Below are 20,139 nucleotides of genomic sequence, written 5' to 3'. Positions count from 1 at the left end.
TCTGCTATCTGCATGCCAAATTTCAACCCGATCCGTGCAGTAGTTTGAGCTGTGCGTTGATAGATCAGTCAGTCAGTCAGTCACCTTTTCCTTTTATATATTTAGATGAATCGCTAAATGTGTTGATGATTGCAAATCTCGAGAACAGCTGAACCGATTTCGCTAAATTTTTTTTATAATATTCCTTGAAGTACGAGGATGGTTCTTACGGAGAGAAAAATTTAAAAAATTGTAAGTATTTAAAAAAAAATTAAAGAATCGACTGTTAGGCGGTACGAAGTTCGCCGGGTCAGCTAGTATTGAATAGAAATAGGTAGACAACCAATGGGGCCGATTACCTTGTACACAATCTCTAAACCAAACTAAATTAACAGGTCTAAATCTAGTGCTATCCTTTTCTCCAGGCAAAATTATGAAAGGGATAGCAATAGATTTAGACGTGCCATTTTAGTTTAGTTTAGAGATTGTTTACAACGGAATTAGTCACATTGATGTTGGAATCCCCTTAGACAACAATGTAATTGTTAGGGTTGTTAGGCTTGATTATGCAAATAAATAGTTATAACTATAGCCACGGCCGAAGCCTCCCACCAGACAAATCACTACCACAGCTTCTGAGCTACTGAGATACGTTGACTTAAAACATGTTTTATTTTTCTGCAGGTGTACGATGCTGCGTGTCCTCCACAGTGCGCTACTGGCACGCCAGCTGGTGGGGAGCTCCCGTCAGAGATCTGCATCAGACGCTATGGGGGACTTTACCAGAAATGCTTGCATCAAGGCATCTGAGCTTTACAAGGTAAAAACAACAGCAATAACTAGCCTAAACACAATAACAAAACACAAATAACAATCTGTTTTAGAATGTACAGGTAAAGGCTTTTCATATGATACCCCACTTGGTATAGTAATCTTACGTTAAGAGTTGAAAATACTAATTATTTGTTTATGATCACATTTTAATTTTTTTTTGTGATGTAACCACAAATTCACGCTTTTTAGATTTTTCCCCTTATGTCTGCTATAAGACCTACCTTCCTCCCAAATTCATGATTCTAGGTCAACGGGAAGTACCCTGTAGGTTTCTTGACAGTCAGACAGACAACTAAGTGATCAATAAGGGTTCCTTAAGTAAACCATGAAAAAACCCGATAAATATTGATATATCGGCTAGACTGATATATCGATATTTCAATATAGACCTAATTCAATAAATATCGATATCGATAGATCAATATTTTGATAACACTTGCATCCCTAATAGCATTTTACAGTGAACATCCGGTTTGGATTGATCATTTCGCCTTAAAACCCTAGAACCCTCTATTTTCCAGAAGAAAATTTCGTGGTTTCGGTGAAATTTTGTTGCATATTATGGAAATTTGACTGTGCCGTATCGTTTTAAAAAGACGGTTCAGTTGTTTTCGATCTGAACTCAAAAGCAACCTGCTGCGCGATTGCGGTAGAGTGAAAGCTACAATGTCACGATTGTAATCACCTCTGATTGGTTGTCACTCGCTTACTATTAGCTACAGCCTACAATGCATTGTTGCAACAAGAATCGCACAAATTTAGCCAATCACAACAATTGAGATTGTAATAAATAATAATGATTGATGCCGGTTTTACGAAATCGCCCTACTGTATACCTAGTCCAGGGACGATTTTTTGCGCGAAAATCTTGCTGAAAAGGAGAGGAGAGCGCCATATCTGCGCGGAGAGAACGACGACGAAGAGAATTGACGTGGGCGAAATCATATGTACAATTTCGCATTAGATTTTTCCGCGTTTCGCACTACATCTTTCTGTGACCTTAGGTTTATTAACGACAGCATTAGATAGGTATTTATTGCACACCATTGTACGTCCTTATGAAATACCTGCGGGTAAATAAATGACGTCAATACAAAAATTCATTGATGATTTTGTTGACGTTTGAGGAATACATGGACAAAATAGTACGTAGGTATGTCCCGTGAGACATCAAAGGAAAATACTATATTTTGTTGGACTTTTTAGTTTTCAGTTTGCCTTGTTTCTAGATTGTGTGTGACCGACCGACTGTTCTACTATAGTTCGCGACAGGTCGACATGACAATCGTGATCAGGACGCAGACACACCGCATAGCCTTCGCGCTAACCCAGTGCGGTTGTGTTGGGCGCCCCCCGCCTCATACCCTGACTGCCATCTTGACCTGTCGCGAATTATAGGTAGGTACTTGGTAATCAGTGGCGTGCACAGGGTTTGAAGCCAGGGTAGGCAATAGTTAGGTGAGAACCTGTTTACTGGCTGGTCATAATGAAAAATATGCATTGAGCCACTACAACTGGGGTAAGCAGTGCATTTATGCCTTTATGCCTTTATGACCTGCACGCTTGGTATTAGGCAATTACCGTTCCAAAAATTTAGTAGGTACAAGTAAGTACATACTCAAAGCATGTCAATCACTAGGCGAATGTACGGTTCTTCCATAAAGTAAAAGTTTCAATCATTCTAAAACCACAAATGAAAGGAAAAGTAAAATAAATCTACCTTTAGTCAATGACCTCCATAGTCTATGTGGAGTGTAGACGACGCGCAAGACGAGTCATTTCGAACTAAATTTTTTGCGGGCTGCAACTCGTTTAATTTGCTTACAACTTGATTTCCAGTGTCATACGAATTTAGACAGCCTCTTAGACACGATCTCTATAAATGCGAAAGTGTGTCTGTCTGTCTGTCTGCTAGCTTTTCACGGCCCATCCGTCCAACCGATTTTGACGAAATTTGGTACAGAGATAGCTTGCATCCCGGGGAAAGACGTAGGCTACTTTTTATCCCAGAAAATCAAAGACTTCCCACGGGGTTTTAAAAACCTAAATCCACGCGGACGAAGTCGCGGGCATCATCTAGTATTATAAGGTATGAAATACAGTTCACTTTTAGTAGTGAGGACTTAAACAGATAAAGCGCGAAGCGCAGGCAGCTTCACGCGCGCGTACGCGTGTACGATTGTCCTTTATTAGGAACCCTTATGACTCGTTTGCCAGAGTGTCCTCTGTGATAGCCAATTTGCTCCGAATCTTCTGACCCATCAACTAATAGGTACACATACTTAATATAAATTTCGGTGACCCAAATACGGACGTGTAAAGTAAATAAATGAGTTTGACTATGGAGGTCACTTTTGGGGGCAAATTAGAAAATTGAAAAAATAAATTTGCAAACTGTAGGTACCGTGTTGGACATTACATTATAGGAACATCTATAAGAAGCATTTATGGTATGGAAATAATGGTAAATTTATAATATGAAAAAAATGGTAGATCACTTAATATTGTGCGTATAAATTCACATTTTCATCGTACGGAACCCTCTCCACTCGCATTTGTCCGGTTAAAAAAAATCATAATAATATCGTGTAGAATCCAACGCACGTTTCGCAGTATGAACGCCTTCATACCGTTCCTTGTATTACAAACTTCTAGGAGCCGTATTACCGTCTCGCGTCGTGTATGACCAAGCCTTTAGTTTACCCGCGGTCACGGACATTTGGTGTGGTAATCGAGTGTACAATTGTTTTGATTTGAAATAACCTATTCAATTCAAGCAATTGTTCAATTGTTTATAGTGCCAATTGGAAATAACCGTGTTAGGAGTTATCAGTAAATATGTGAAATCGTGTCTGTATGTATATTATGTTGATGCCTATAAACGGCTTTTATCAGTACGCAATTACAAATGTGAAAGTGTGTTTGTTTGTTGGTTTGTTGGTTTGTCTGTCAATCACGTCGCAACAGAGCAACGGATCGACGTGATTTTTTACATGGCTATAGTTAAAGACCTGGAGAGTGTCATAGGCTACTTTTTATCCCGAGAAATCAAAGAGTTTAAGTTTAAGTTCCCACGGGATTTTAAAAATCTGAACCCACGCGTACGATGTGTCTATTCGACGTGTGTTCATCCGCGTGGACTATTTCAAACCCCTATTTTACCCCGTTAGAGGTTGAATTTCAAAAATACTTAGCGGATGTCTACGTCATAATAGCTGTCTGGAATTTGCATGCCAAATTTCAGCCTGATCCTCCGTTTGGAGGATTCGGAGCATCCTCCAAATCCATATTATTCTGAGTCATCTTACTTATCTCGAATCCTCGAGTGTAGACGCTTTTAATTTGTAAAGTAAATAAAGTGAGTCAAAATTATTATTGATATAAAATAATATGAGTCATTGCGGAACTGAAATGAACTGTACTTTTTCTGTTCCTACAGTATATTATATAGGTATGCGTAAGGCGTAAGCTTCATTGTATTTTGCAGGCACATACCTACGTCATGCAATTAATATCATTATTTCGCAATACTTAATCCGAATTAAGTAGCTTAATACATTCATTATTAGTTAAATACCTAATTATTATGTGAGCTAATTTGTAAATTATTTTATAAATTACTAGCTGACGGTCGCGACTTTGTCCACTGTATATATTAGGTATGATATTTAAAATGTGGGAACTTTTCCATTTTCTGGTATAAAATGTGCCCAGTACCTACGCCTTCTACTTGCCTTCTATTTGATCGGATTCAAAAGCGTGTTGTCCGATTTGTGGACAATCCCACACTTACCAGCTCGTTGGAAAGCCTGGAGCACCCCAGAGACGTAAGCTCGATTTGCGTATTCTATCGCTTTTATAACGGGGAGTGTTCTGAGGAGTATGTTTGACCTCATTCCACCATCCTATTTCTACAACTGCGCCGCAAGCCACCGTTAGCAATTTTTCCCTCACCACCTGGGTACCTGTACCCGTAGTACAAGATTTTACGTCTCACCAAACCAAACCAAATTCGAGAGTCGAAATACTTCCGCGTTACAGTAAACTGGATCTTAAACGCCATGTTTTAAAGCTCAAGTTTGTCTACACTTCTACAGCCAGCGCTCCAAGCGGAAACATTGCGAAATTAAAATCAGTGCCATTGAATATTTGACTTCAATTCAAGGCTGTTTAGGTCCAGTTTACTGTAACGCGGAAGTATTTCGACTCTCGAATTTGGTTTCGTTTGGTGAGACGTAAAATCTTGTACTACGGGTACTGGTGCACTTCGAACATGGACCGCTCGTTGTGCCAGATCTTTTTTCCAGGCACATACAAACTGTGGAACCAACTCCCTTCGGCGGTGTTCCCACTAGATTTCGACATTGGGTTACCTATTCAAGGGGCGAATTAACAAATTCCCAAAGATATGCATTTATTTCAAGTATTGATTAAGAATTTAATTTAGAACAAAAATCAAAAAGCTCAAAAATCTGATTTTATACGTGAAAACTAAAGTACAAAGTGATAACATTTTATAATAGGAAAATAGCTAATAATATTAATAAATTAAACTTATGAAAGGCCGGCAGAGCATTGGCGGTTCCTCTGGTGCAGCGAATGTTCATGGGCGGCGGTGATCACTTAACATCAGGTGACCCGCCTGCTCGTTCGCTCGCTATTTTTATTTTACAAAAGTAGCTTCTGTCCGTCTCCGGGTTCTATACAACGAGAACAATACAACAAGTTCTATGTATAGAACTCGTCTTGTTTGTTGTTGTTGTAAACAGCTGTACTGTTCTATAGAAGCAGGCGTTACTTTGCGGAAGTCCATGATATACAATGAACCAAAAGCTTAATTTGCTATAATCCGCTGAAACAGGTAAATCTGTATGATGCAACATGCAGCATGCAAAATGCACCGTGCGTCGAGTGTGTTTTGGGATTTGTGTGGTGCTGCGTGGTGGTGGTGCGGGTGCGTATTGCTTGTTTTCCTGCATGGTTAGCAGTAGGAGGGCGGGCGGTGCATTTCGCATACTGCATGTTGCACCATACAGATTCGACCTGTTTCAGCGGGTTATAGCAAATTAAGCTTTTGGTTCATTGAACAGCTGTACTTGATAATTTTTTGCAGTTGGTTTCTTGCAGTTAACCGACGGTTTGATCATTCAGTAATAATAATCACTCAAGTTTACCTCTGACTTCGATCTATCTTAACTTAGTACATTACATTCTTGAGTTTCAAAGTAGAAGCAAACACTGTATCGCAATGGACCTGCTAACCGTGTCGATGTCGGTTCGTTGCCATTGAATCGTAGCGCCTGTGTTTCGCAACCGTGCCACGAGGTTTCCACGTCTAGGGTTGCCTCACACACATAATCTAAAATATAAAAGGAAAAGGTGACTGACTGATTGACTGACTGATCTATCAACGCACAGCTCAAAGTAGTTCATGCATCATCGTGCCGTGTCCGTGGCTCGGCCGTGCACGTTTATATTACACTCGCTGTAATGTAAACTTGAGGCACGTACATACGTCGTACGGAGCTCGGAAAACTCGTACACGGCTCGTGCCCGACACGGTCAAGCATACATCATCCTTAAGTTCCCTTGAATGTTCGATTTAGTAGGTATCTCCTAGCATTTGCCAACGTCAGACATTCCTCGAAGATTTAGACACAGGACTAGGAGGAGAAGGCCAAGGCGCGGGGAATAACACCGATTGACAACCCTAACTTAAATAAGTAGCCACTCGTGGGCTAATCACTTGGAAACAATGGTTCAGCTTCAGTGCAGCTCGCTTTTATGTAATTTTTTTTTGCAATGAATTATAACTATTAACCCGTACATAATAATACATTAAAAATATTTCGCAGACGTTATTTACTATTTATTAGGGTTCCGTACCTCAAAAGGAAAAACGGAACCCTTATAGGATCACTTTGTTGTCTGTCTGTCGGTCGGTCAAAAAACCTACAGGGTACTTCCCGTTGACCTAGAATCATGAAATTTAGCAGATAGGCAGGTCTTATAGCAGACTTTCGGAGAAAAATCTGAAAACCGTGAATTTGGTGTTATATCACACAAAAAAAATTTAAATGTGGTCATGAACTAATAATTAGTATTTTCATATTTCGAAGTAAGATAACTATACCAAGTGGGGTATCATATGAAAGGGCTTTACTTGTACATTCTAAAACAGATTTTTATTTATTTTTAGGCATAATAGTTTTTGATTTATCGTGCAAAATGTCGACAAAATACGATTGTACTACGGAACCCTCAGTGCGCGAGTATGACTCGAACTTGGCCGGTTTTTTGCAATAAATTATAACTATTAACCCGTACATAACATCAGATACAATAAAAATGTTTCGCAGACGTTATTTACTATTTATTTATAGGAAACTAGCTTATGCTCGCGACTTTGTCCGCGCGGACTACACATGCATTAGCATAGCCCTGCATCACAGCTCACAGTTTCGAGTGTGTTTTTTTCTTAAACTAGTAAATTCCAAATCAATCAGATGCGCGAATGTAACAGATATAGACGGACAAACATTTATTTTTATATGTATTTAGTAAATTGAAATTAATGAGAAGTATCCTGTTTTAATTTTTTTTGTTGTTGTTTATTTGAAATTAATCAACAGCGTAAATACATAATTATTATTTAAATTTAAATCTAGGTATAACAGAATGCTAAAAGAGATTACATAAAATTATAATTAAAACTATTTTAACAGAATAGATTTAGAATAAATGTAGTAAATGCTTGTGTGTGTGTTTTTAAATGTAAGTAGTACCTAAAGTACATACCTAATGTCGGCGAGTAATGACGTCAATTCAAAAGTAAGATTTTAATATATTTAATTACCTAATTATTACCAGTCACCTACTAGCTTTTACCCGCGACTTCGCCTGCGCATTATAATTTAAATTTATAGCCTGTTGTATTTGGTGACAATGTAGCATTCTATCAGTGAAAGAATTTTCAGTATCAAGGGCGATTTCGTAAAACCGGCATCAATCTATTAAAATCTCAATTGTTGTGATTGGCTGAATTCGTGCTATTCATGTTGCAACAATGCATTGTAGCTAATAGTGAGCGAGCGTCAACCAATCAGAGGTGATTGCGATCGTGACGTTGTAGCTGTCATTCTACCGCAATCGAGCAACGGATCATTAGTTCCGGAGATTAGATACATACAAACGTACAAACTTTACCTGTTTATAATATTAGTAGGCAAGAATAGAATTTTCCTTATCATTACCTTAAGATAAGCAATTTTTATGTTATGTCTCTGCATAATAGGGTTACAATGTTGATCAGAAATCACAATCAGTATTCAAAAATTTCAAAACAGGTAATATCAGTTGCGAAATTTTATCGATTTAAATAGGTACCTTATGTAATTTTATATTATCAAGGTAAAACATTATTTTTATTGTAATATGCGTAGTAGTAACTTAAACACCTACAGCTAAATAAAGTCTAGACCCAGTTTATTCCAAGAGTATTTTAATTTAATATGACAGGCTTATCCATGACATACTTTCGCTGGGCAAGCGCTAACTGTACCTATTTAAAAATTAAAAATAAACAGAAATATTTTGTTACTTAAATAAACCTTATGTAGGTACCTTTTTACTTTTGGATTAGCTAGACGTACTAGATTTTTTGGCAAACAAGATATACATATATTGGCAAACAAAATATATGACTGTCTAAAAATATAGACTTCGTCCGCATGGATTTAGGTTTTTAACAAGTGCGAGTCAGGCTCGCGCTATGAGGGTTCCGTACTACAGTCGTATTTTTTCGACATTTTGCACGATGATTCAAAAACTATGATGCATAAAAATAAATAAAAATCGGTTTTAGAATGCACAGGTGAAGACCTTTCACATGATACCCCACTTGATATAGTCACTCACTTCGAAAGTTGAAAATACTAATTATTAGTTCATGACCACAATTTAATTTTTTTTTGTGTGATCTAACCCTAAATTCACGATTTTCAGATTTTTCCCCAAATGTCAGCTATAAGATCTACGTACCTGCCAAATTTCATGATTCTAGGTCAACGGGAAGTACCCTGTAGGTTTCTTGACAGACAGACAGACACCAAAGTGATCCTATAAGGGTTTCGGTTTTCCTTTTGAGGTAAGGAATTTTTTTTTGTGTGATATAACCACAAATTCACGGTTTTCAGATTTTTCCCCTAATACCAGCTATAAGACCCACCTAGCTACCAAATTTCATGATTCTAGGTCAACGGGAAGTACCCTGTAGGTTTCTTGACAGACAGACGGACAGACAGACAGACAGACAGACAGACAGACAGACAGACAGACAACAAAGTCATCCTATAAGGGTTCCGTTTTTCCTTTTGAGTTACGGAACCCTAAAAAAACCGGCCAAGTGCGAGTCAGGCTCGCGCAACGAGGGTTCCGTACTGCAATCGTATTTTTCGTAATTTTGCACGATTCCTACAGCATATTATTATTATTTTAAATTGTTAAAAATTATAGCATTCATGTGCGCAGTGATTGTAGCATAACTACGCATATAAAAGAACGTAAAAGTGGCCCATCGCATGTAGATATAGGGCCATTAAAATTCCATTTAACGGAGTTTTATAAAATATTCAATCGCAATGCCATACTTGCGGTGTTTTATACATTCGAGCATTTCTCGGGAGACCGGCACGGAAAAATTGTACCGCAGTTCACAGTAAATTAAAGAAACCGGATATTTTAATAAGAGCTAATTTAGATTGCTTCTGGAGTTCTGGGAACTACTGGTGATTTATTTGCAAAGAGATTTTTGAAGCGAACAAGCTTCTTAACAAAATAAATATGTTTTGTTTTGACGGATGGGTATAATGGCTAAAATTGAAACGAACGAACGAATGTGGAGATGAAACACAACTCTTTCCTTCGCTTCTTTCGGGTGTCCCACACACCTCAGTATATTTTTTTCGATAACTAGCTGCCCGTGCGAACTTCGTTCTGCCTAACAGTCGATTCAAATTTTTTAAATTTTTCTCTCCGTAAGAACCATCCATCCTCGTACTTCAAGGAATGTTATAAAAAAAGAATTAGCGAAATCGGTTCAGCTGTTTTCGAGACTTGCGATCAGCAACACATTTAGTCATTCATTTTTATAATATTGATGTAGTACGTACTAGTGTTTCTCTACTTAAAGTATATTTTAGAAGGAAATTGTGGCTAATTCCATTGTACACAATCTCTAAACTAAACTAAAATGGCACGTCTAAATCTATTGCTATCCCATTCATAATGTTGCTTGCTTTAAAGGATGGCACTAAATTTAGACCTGTTAATTTAGTTTAGTTTAGAGATTGTGTACAAGAGGATCGGCCCCATTGTCAGGAGTATTACTGCGATAGGTAATTTGTCTTTCTGTCATTTATGCGTTCGCACATCGTTCATCCGATTTAATTGAAACTTTATGTACAGTTGTTGGGACGGGAAGGTTTCTGACATACATAGTATCACAAAATATACAAGAGTACGTATTTTGTAATAAGAGCTACCATCAATATACATACGAGTAATATTGTTATAACCAAGGTGGCTAAAAAAAACCCAACCTCTAAAACCGTCTTCGCATTATTGCACCCATACTAATATTATAAATGCGAAAGTGTGTCTGACTGTCTGCCAGCCTTTTACAGCCCATCCGTTCAACTGATTTTGACGAAATTTGGTACAGATATAGCTTGCATCCCGGGGAAGGATATAGGCTACTTTTTATCCCAGAAAATCAAAGAGTTCTCACGGGATTTTTAAAAAACCATTCATAATTCATAAATTCAAATTCATTTTATTTGATAATTTAATGAAATGAAAGTAATCATTGTTGCAGAAGTAACGCACACGACGAGAAAGATTTGAAACTTTCGTCGGAGCCGCTGCAACTGGGGCCGCCGCCTCGAATCTGCTACCCCCTCGTGGTGATTCTGGCACGAGACCAGCGGGACACAGCCGAACTGAGGCCGGACGATACGGTGATTATATTTCAATTTATTGCAATACGGTATTTGCCTATGTCAAAAATAAATTATTTCTCAGTGATTATTAAATAGAGGGTCTTCCAAAATACGTAAAATCCGCGACCTTTGTTAGTTTTAAGTGTAATAACCATTTTAAATTATTGATTAAACTAAAAAAATACGTCATTATGATGTGACGTCACATTTCTGTATTTCATAGAATATCGCATACTAAGTGCGCGTTTGACGTTTGATAAAAAGTTACTGATTTGACTAGTTGTCAAATACCGTATTCCATAAACTATGTACAAGGTAGGATTATGGATACCCAGTTTGGGTGTCGCAATTTGGTCTGAACAGTAGACCTTAGAATTTTTTTTTTTAAGAATATTGACTAATATTCCCCTTTCCTCTCCAATTAAGCGTCAGGTTTGTGCTAGGAGTAGGTACGACAATAGTGCAACGGGCGGGGTTTGAACCGTCGACCTTTCGGTTTTCCTCTCCTATACCGGTTGAGCTATTGAGGCTCAAATATACTAGCATAATATGCCCGCGACTACCCCTATTTTACCCCCTTAGGGGTTGAATTTTCAAAAATCCTGCATGCCAAATTGCAGCCCGATCCGTCCAGTATTTTGAGCTGTGCATTGATAGATCAGTCAGTCACCTTTTCGTTTTATATATTTAGATAATACTCTTACTTTTTACTTTGGGAGCCCTTTTTTATCTCAACCCATCGCCGGCCTACTACTGAGCACGAGTCTCCTCAGAATGAGACGAGCATGGTAGATATGGCCTAAACTTTAGGCCATATCTACCATGCTGGTCAAATGTGGATTGACAGCCTTCACACACCTTTGAGAACATTATGGAGAACTCTCATTCCATTAGTGTATAATAGTTCAATGTTACTCACGACGTTTTCTTCACCGGTAAAACAAGTGATATTTAATTGTTTAAAATGCTCATAACTACCAAAAATTAGAGGTGAAAAATGTAATTAAGATATTCTAGAATCTCTATAATAATGTTATAATGACGTGGTCCATAAAAAGGAGGCAAAAATATTATTATACCTAACTGACAACTCCATTGTCTTGTTTTTTTGTCTTTAAACACTTAAAAGTACTTTTTAATTAAAAGTAAATAATTTTAAACCGAGGCCAATTATGTTTTAAATACAAAATTATACACCGGAGATAATTGCGAACGCTTATTAGATAGTAAGACAATTAACTAAAAGGTATGCTTAATTGCTAACAAGCTCTTACTTGAGGCTTTGTCTGCGTGGAACTTATATTTTTTTATTCCTTTGAAATACTCAAATCATTTATTCAGATACAATAAACAAAAATACCAAACTTATTCTATATATAACATAAAAATTACAGATCGAAAATATCATCTAAACCACCGCAATGAGGCTTTGAAATTAAATCAAATTAAAATAATAAGTTACATAATAATAATTAAATAGCCATTAATTTCCAAAATAATTACAATAATTATTGTCTAAGTAGGTACATTATTACATTATTTTACTGTCTAGTTTGTAGCATATTTTTATTAGTTTATTTTTTTGCTTCAATTAAATATATACAAAATTATTCAGGAAATTATGTATTAAAATTAAATTAAATAATTTCAAAGACGAGCAACAAAAAATAACATTTTTTTAAAATTAATTATTCTTTTTTAAATTAATAAGTAACATTATACAGAAATATCGGATTTTCTGTTTTACGTGCGTTTCGTGGGACTATACTTAATCAGTAATCGTGTGCTATAAACAGTGCGTGTTTTCAGTGATGACATAAATGGATCCGAGACGTGGTCGCTAACTATGGGCAGAGTGAACTAGAGTGAGGGAACTCTTGGTTTGATCTGCAGAGCGATTGTCTAAAACCTGCATCAATCATTATTACAATCTCAATTGTTCTGATTGGCTGAATTTGTGCGATTCTTGTTGCAACAATGCATTGTGGCCAATAGTGAGCGAGCATTAACCAATCAGAGATGATTGCTTTCGTGACATTGTAGCTGTCAAACAACCGCGGTAGGGCCACTGAGTCGACGATATATGTCAAATACTAGGCTATAGGTGAGTTCATAGTGACGTGAAATCAAAGTAGGCTAAAAAATGAGTAGGCTTTTCATAGGCTACCTAGCATCAAATGTAGGATTATTTGACGTCTGCCAGTGACGTCGAAGTGTCGACGTTTTATTGCAAGTCCCCTTACTGTCGTGTACTGTGCTATGGGCTCATAAAAAAGCTCTGAGTCACTCAGCGGGCGATGGAGAGAGCTACTATATGCTTGTAGTTTCCCTACGTGAGCAAATCAGGAGGTCCGTAGGAAACCCAGAGTAACCGACATAGCTCAGCGGGTGGCGTAGCTAAAGTGACAATGGACAGGGCACATAGTTCGAAAAACCGGTTAGATAGATCGCTAGACCGAAACGTTGGGACAAGGTGCTAGAATGGCGACCTTAAACGTTTGTGTGACATTAAACGAGTAAAGATACGGACAGATGTGCTCAAAAAAAGCGTGCTTTTATGCTTGCTTAAAGTTAGCATGCTCATGCAACTGTTCACATTTGCCAGCAATAAGCATGCTTGCTTGAAGCATTCTCATAAATAAGCATGCTCATTACATTACACACGTGCTACTAATGAGCACTTGCTCAATAAAAGCATGCTTTCGTGCTAGTAATGAGCACGTCTGTCTGTAGCTTTACAAGAAGCCGCTTGGATTTAGGGGGTGCAAGACCGTGGCGTGTCGAAGTCCCTATGTCAAGCGGTGACCGTGTATCGGTTGTTGATGATTAAGATGACATGAATTGTACCTATGATAGTCTACTAAGGTCCAGTTCAATGACAGGCGGTTGAGTGTGTCGAGTTAGTATTCCTAACGTATGATAAAGGTAAAAAGTAGGTAAATATTTAAGTCCAAAATAAACAAATCCTTATGCAACCCATTTTGCTTTTATTAGTGGGCAAAGTTTAACGGTAATCGTAACTTTAACCGCCTTTCATGCAACTGGTACTAAGACAGAATCTAGGCTTGCAGCTATTTAGCTGTAAAAAGTTAACAAAAAGACAAACACATTGGCATTTATCATATTGGTGTGGATTGCATAATGCTGCGAAGGTCACTTTAGTAGGTGTTTTTTAAAAAACACTTATTGTTTTTGTCTTAACTAATCAGTCAGGCGCAGCGCGTAAAATCGCCACACAAAAACATACCAGTTTCGATTCCTGACTGTACTTAATTGTTCACAGGCAAAACGCGCATACAATTGGGTATTTTCCTACTTTTGAATTTGATAAATATTATTACTTTATTATAAACTAGGATATAAATAATGACGTACGCTGAAAAAAATATTAAAATCCAACAAATATTTACAAAGTTACAGGCATTTTAATTTTAGAGTGAGAGGGTCTTATATCCCTTTCTCGCAAAACGAAAATTTGTATGAAACCGCACGAAGCTACTATGGCATTAGTAGGTGTGACGTCAAACTGCTGTATCGCTATCTCTGTCTATTCAGAAATGCTTATAACTTTTTTGTTATTTGATCGATTCAATTAGTTTTTTCAGTTTACGTCATTATTTTTATTCTAGTTTATAATAAAGCAATAAAAAATTGGAGTCAAATACCCAATTAGATACATCACCATCATCGCCAACCAAAAGACGTCCCCAACATCTATCGGTTTTTCGAACTATATGCCCTGCCCATTGCCACTTCAGATTTTTGTAACCCGTTGAGCTATTTTGTGGTTACTCTGGTTCTCCTACGGATATTCTCATTCGTTCCTTATATTTTGATCAAGCATACAATATTATGTATAATACAAAATGTAACTTTTAAAGACTTGATTTACTAACTAGATTTGATAACTAATGCAAAAGTTAACAGTAACTACTACTTGGTTGTTCACAAAACCTGAACTAAAATGGTAGAAAACAGCACTAAAATCAAGTCTTTCTTTTCTCTTTAGTATTTGATCCAGCAATACGCGTGACAGCAGTAATGTTGAAATGGCCTAGATATACCAATTTTTTTAGAAGAGCAGCCGCGCGCCCAGTTTGTACCTGGTTTCCGCTACCTGACCTTACGCGGATGAAGACGCAGATATCATCTAGTGTTTCTATTTTTTTTTCTTGTATTTATAATAATATAAATGTAATTATCCTTGCAGGTAGCGTTAATAAGTGTGGTCCACATACAAGACGAGCAGTGTCGACTGCCCAGCGGCATCATAGCTCAGTATCTCAAGCAGGCCAATGGACACTTGTCCTGTTTGAAGGTATGTACCGTACCTTCTTGTCCGTCACGTCAATAAGTGTACCAGGGTACCAAATAAATCTGAACCCATTTCCAAGCCAAACGGCTTCGAATAGATTTCATTCGATTTTTTGCTCCTCCTGTAAAATTTCATTACATACAATTAAACCGTTTTTTTTCGCTAGTTCCTCAATTATTAAGTAATCTATAATTATATATGTTTTTGAATTCATCCGATAGCGATATCTATGTTGCTGTTGTTACAAAATATATAATATGTTTTGTATTCAAATATATTTTTATTATTACAAATATGTTTTTGTATTTATCCGATCCCAAGGTTTTATCTGTACCTACTAGTACGAGTTTCATGTTAGACTGTGTCAATTTTTTATGTTTCAATTTCCAGCAACTATACGTGACCGGTGAAGCGGGCGATCCCTGCGAGACCGGCGAGATGAGTGAAGCGGGCGGCTACACGCGCGGCGAGGCGCTGTGCTGCGTGTGCGCATCCGCACCGCTGTCCAGGGCGTTACTGCCGTGTAGACACGCTTGTCTCTGCGCCAGATGTTTACGTGAGTGTCATTCTTGCTTATGTCTTGGGCCTTTTAAATTATACTAGCTGATGCCCGCAACTTCGTACGCGTGGAATTGGGTTTTTTAAAAATCGCGTGGGAACTCTTTGATTTTCCGGGATAAAAAGTAGCCTATTTCACTCTCCAGGTCTTCAACTATACCTATGCAAAAAATCACGTCAATCCGTAGCTCCGTTGGGTTGATCATGATGATGATGACCAGTAATGTTATGTCGCATTAGAGTTGAAACTATTATTATTCGTGATGACGCCATTGAAAAATATTTTTTCTATTTCTCCTGGAATACAAAATCAATCGGTGACCGATTCCACGCATTAATCGATCAGTATTCGTGACCGCAACCTTGTAATTGTCGTTGGCCGATGCAGATCGCCATGTGTCGAGCACGCGGCGAATACATAATGCCGTATGAATACATTGCTAGACTACCGCCGAGTATAGGAAGATTTACGCTTTGTTTTTATAGGTGACATGTTATGGCTTGAACGAGATCGGGTCTAGATTAAATTATCAATTAATAAATTCGAATTATCTTTAAAATAGGTACACGCTTTAGCACAATCACATCTGATGGAAAATGATGACGTGACCTAAGATGGGACGCGTTTTCCTAGAAGATGCCTATTCAGTTTAAAGATACCCGTAGTGTAATAGGTAGGAAACCCAAATCGCAGGAGGTAATTCTTTGAAACACAGTCTCTAAAGTCTGTTTGACGATTCAAAAGCACTTGTAAAAGTTTACTTGAACAAAAATCTATTCTATTCTAACCTACGGCCCCCGGGCTGTAGTTTCAGCAAGTTGAAAACGCCTGACATCTGGCCCACTGTGTAGATTCTCGTTGTACGAATGAACTACGGCTACGGCGGCTTCTCGAAATTATATGAAAATCGTAGTTGCGAGTTGCCGGTTGCCGCAACAGTTGCTACCGTGTGCGCAGCTCCTATCTCAATACCATTTATTTTTATCTGGCTTATTACGGAACACAGACCACCACCTATAGACGCCTAATAGCCGAACACCCCCGCTCGCCAAGCTTAGGCACTTGCTGAGCATAAAAGTCGGCCCACGCCCGTTCGGTATCCTCATTTCGCACATTGTTTTGATTACGTGACTTTTAAGTCCACCAATCACAACAAAGCATTCTCCCTTGTCCCCCGCCAACATTTTACGATTTGTTTTCATGCAAAACCTTGTATGTGCGTACTCTACACTGAAAGAAATGTTTTGTATACAGTTACAAAAACTTTGGTTACTGTTTACACAAAAAAAGTGACTTGCAAACTATGTTTTACTAGCTACAAAACTGACTTTTGCTATTTGAGTTGAGGTACTAGTCGCTAAAGTTATTTTGTTGAAGTTAATTGAACGGTTTTACTGTTTTTAAGCAACCAGTTTATGAACGCATAACACTCCATCTTCTTGTTAAGTACTTTTCGATTTTGTATCTTTTAATCAACCTGCGCCCTACTGGTACCTTTACTGTGCGTTTGTTATTAACAAGTCGATATGTTGTTAATATGTTAAATGTTATGTATCAATTTAGCAAACTGTTTACCTACTGGTAGCCTAATGGTGTGCATTTGGTTACAAAACACTTTGTCAACGGATTACTATTTTTTATTGTTACTGATATGTGAACAGTGTGATTGTTATTAAGATATCTTGGTGTGTTAGTAGTTACAAAACTGTTTAGTAATATGTAACTAAATTAGTTGAGTAATGGTAGGGAACTGTTCAGTTATAAATAAGAAACCTAGTTGAGTAATGGTATTATGGTTAATGAAATCTAGCTTATAGTATTTACATACTTATTTTTTTGCAGTAGATGTAATTTGCAAGCTAAAATGTAAACCTATACCAATATTGTGTCTGTTTATTCAAAAACCAACTAACCCATCGGTACATTTACATTTCAGTAACAAACTACATCTGTTACAAAAAAATAAGAATAAAGATACTATTACAAGCTAGATTTCATGAACCGTACCATTACTCTACTAGGTTTGTTACTTATTAGTAATGAGTTATAACTAAACAGTTTGGTTAATTAATATTGGCTAAAGTTACTGATTTGAAATAAAATTATACATTACTTTCTACTTATTTATTTTTCGTCTCACATACATAGGTAGGTACGAGTATACTTAATCAAAATTGACAATCTCAATATCAAAATTAAAAATACAAACCTATAAAACTTACAGATGAAACATAAACATAGCTTTTACTATGAGACGATTTTCCAGAATTAAAAAGGGCTGTTTCATACGTTTTCCAATGAGCAGTGGCTTCTTGTATGAAATATCTATTTTTTATCCAGGAGGATGGTTTGACCCGCTTCAGTATTATTTATAACATAGCTTCGAAATAGCATTTTACCTTAATTATTAATCAGTTATTTGAGTTACAGTCATAAAAACAAGTCTACAAAAATTTAATAATATTATGATGTCATTTGTATACATTCAAAAATAACTCTATCATTAACAAAAATATTTTTAATCATCATAAATGAAATTACACAAGCTTTTTTTAAGTAGGAAGGTATCTTCACTTGTAATTTGACAGCAATTATATAATATTATGCATTATTCATTAAATATGTTTTCATTAAATTGGCATTAAACAAATAAAAATTCAACCTTACTAAAGTACCTACCTACCTGCAAAACTTATTTATACATACACATTCTGTATCTGTTCTGTTTCTGGAGCTCCAAATCATCTGAAGTATCGTTTTGTTGTAGTTGCTTTTTCTATATTTTCATCCACAGGACAGGACACTGAAAAAATTAAACAAAGAATTAATTTATTTAGAGAAGGACTACTACACCAGAGAGCTAAATCTACACTCGCACATGCTAAGAAGATTGTACTTACATCACTTTGCTGGTCTGACGGAAAAGCATCTGTTAGCATATTTTTAACTGTGGATAGTTGTTTTATCAGTTTCGCTGTGTCCAATCATAGGTACCAGTTCCTTTGTTGTCCTCGGCCAACATTAACAATGTTTCAAAGTCAATGCCATGTTCTATAATATAATTGTAAACATAATTCAGAAATAATGATTAAATGCTGATACACACTAAGTACCTACATAAAAAAACACGCAACTCTGTACATATCAAACCATTTAAAACGGGCGGGACAAATATAATATCACTTGTATTAAAAATGCGAAAGTATGGATATTTGTTAGTTCCACATTCCACTATCACGCCTAGGTACACTAAAATTTCCATGAAATTTGGCACACAGACAGTTTATAAACCGTCCTTTATTATACCCTACTATGATTTATGCACCTACTTTGAAGGTCTATATCTAGATATTCCAACAATCAGGATCAGGGTGTCGATAAAGGGGCAGCTCACGACGACGGGACTATTTTAAGTTAAATTTTTGTATGGGCAGAAAAAAGCATGATGCAACCACCGTACAACTACCTATTACCTACTGTGAATATACTTACTACCAGGGTACATACCTTTAAATTTCGGAATGTAGGTACATCTCGAGGCCCCACGACTTTAAATAATCTTCTATGATAATATCATAGAAGATTGATATTGTCAGGCTCAGCCAGCTTTGTGCCTTCGTCAGTCACTGCCGCCTCCGCGAAGTCGCTCATGTTCTTAAATATTCGGCCAGGCGCTGTACGGTACAACTTTTTTACGAAAACCATTAGGCACCTGTTGTAGAAACCGTACCGCACCGTAGAAACAATAGTGTAAACACTAATTACGAGGCACTCCTTTTGCTGACTCCAAATAAACACACTCACTGATCACTGAATAAAATTGAAACAGGACAACGTACAGGCTAAAATATCAAAGAAAGTTTGATTGTTATTTTTGAAATTGTTAGATTATTTGTAATTAAAGTTTGACTATATTAATACAGCATTTAGTACGGTTGTTATCAGTAAAATAAATAGGGTATCACCTATAAAACCTTTGTAGATAATAAATAAAGTAACATGTTATTATCAAATTTATTAAGTTTTTTAATGTCTACAAAAGTTTGGTAATTCACTAAATGTACACGTTTTGTAAAATATGATCAAATATTAAATAAATAATAAGCAAATAGTTATGTTATGTATTAGACATCGGTTTTGTTGCTATAGAAAAACTAATTGGTTTACGTTGTTTCAGTTACTAGTAACCAAACGTTTTGTAACTTATTAACCTACTACATTAACCCAACTGCCTTTGAGAACACACACTAAACTAGTTATGTAATAAATAGTCAAAGTTTATTTATTAACGACTAAAGTTTGTTTAAAAATTAAGTAACAAAACTAGTTTGGTTGATTCTTTTTTTCAGTGTAGGAGTTGAATTCTCTGTGTTACGGAAAAAACCCCTTGATGTAACTTTCTGTGAAGTTTTCCACTACATATGATAATAGATACAATTATTCCGATCATGCGC

General features: G+C 36.8%; 1 protein-coding gene and 1 long non-coding RNA gene across 2 annotated transcripts in view; one reads left to right on the top strand and one right to left on the bottom strand.

The window, feature by feature from the left end:
- The window catches only part of LOC117990765 (cell growth regulator with RING finger domain protein 1-like), a 47,242-nt gene that overhangs the window by 19,709 nt on the left and 7,394 nt on the right, over positions 1–20,139 (top strand). Inside the window, exons 3-6 of the mRNA XM_034978262.2 lie at positions 664–799; positions 10,688–10,829; positions 15,022–15,129; positions 15,517–15,682. Of these exons, the coding sequence (XP_034834153.1) occupies positions 664–799; positions 10,688–10,829; positions 15,022–15,129; positions 15,517–15,682 (552 nt within the window). The remainder of the gene's footprint in view (positions 1–663; positions 800–10,687; positions 10,830–15,021; positions 15,130–15,516; positions 15,683–20,139) is intronic.
- On the bottom strand, positions 17,544–19,979 carry LOC138403533 (uncharacterized). The gene is made up of 3 exons (XR_011237784.1): positions 19,193–19,979; positions 18,586–18,736; positions 17,544–18,488 (listed from the first exon to the last, which is right to left on the bottom strand). It is a non-coding gene; the product is annotated as an uncharacterized lncRNA (long non-coding RNA).

The sequence above is a fragment of the Maniola hyperantus genome, chromosome 18 (genome assembly GCF_902806685.2).
Source record: "Maniola hyperantus chromosome 18, iAphHyp1.2, whole genome shotgun sequence".
Taxonomy (NCBI): Eukaryota; Metazoa; Arthropoda; class Insecta; order Lepidoptera; family Nymphalidae; genus Maniola; species Maniola hyperantus.
The sequence above is the reverse complement of the archived record's forward strand: the minus strand, read 5'-3'. Positions and strand labels throughout refer to the sequence as shown.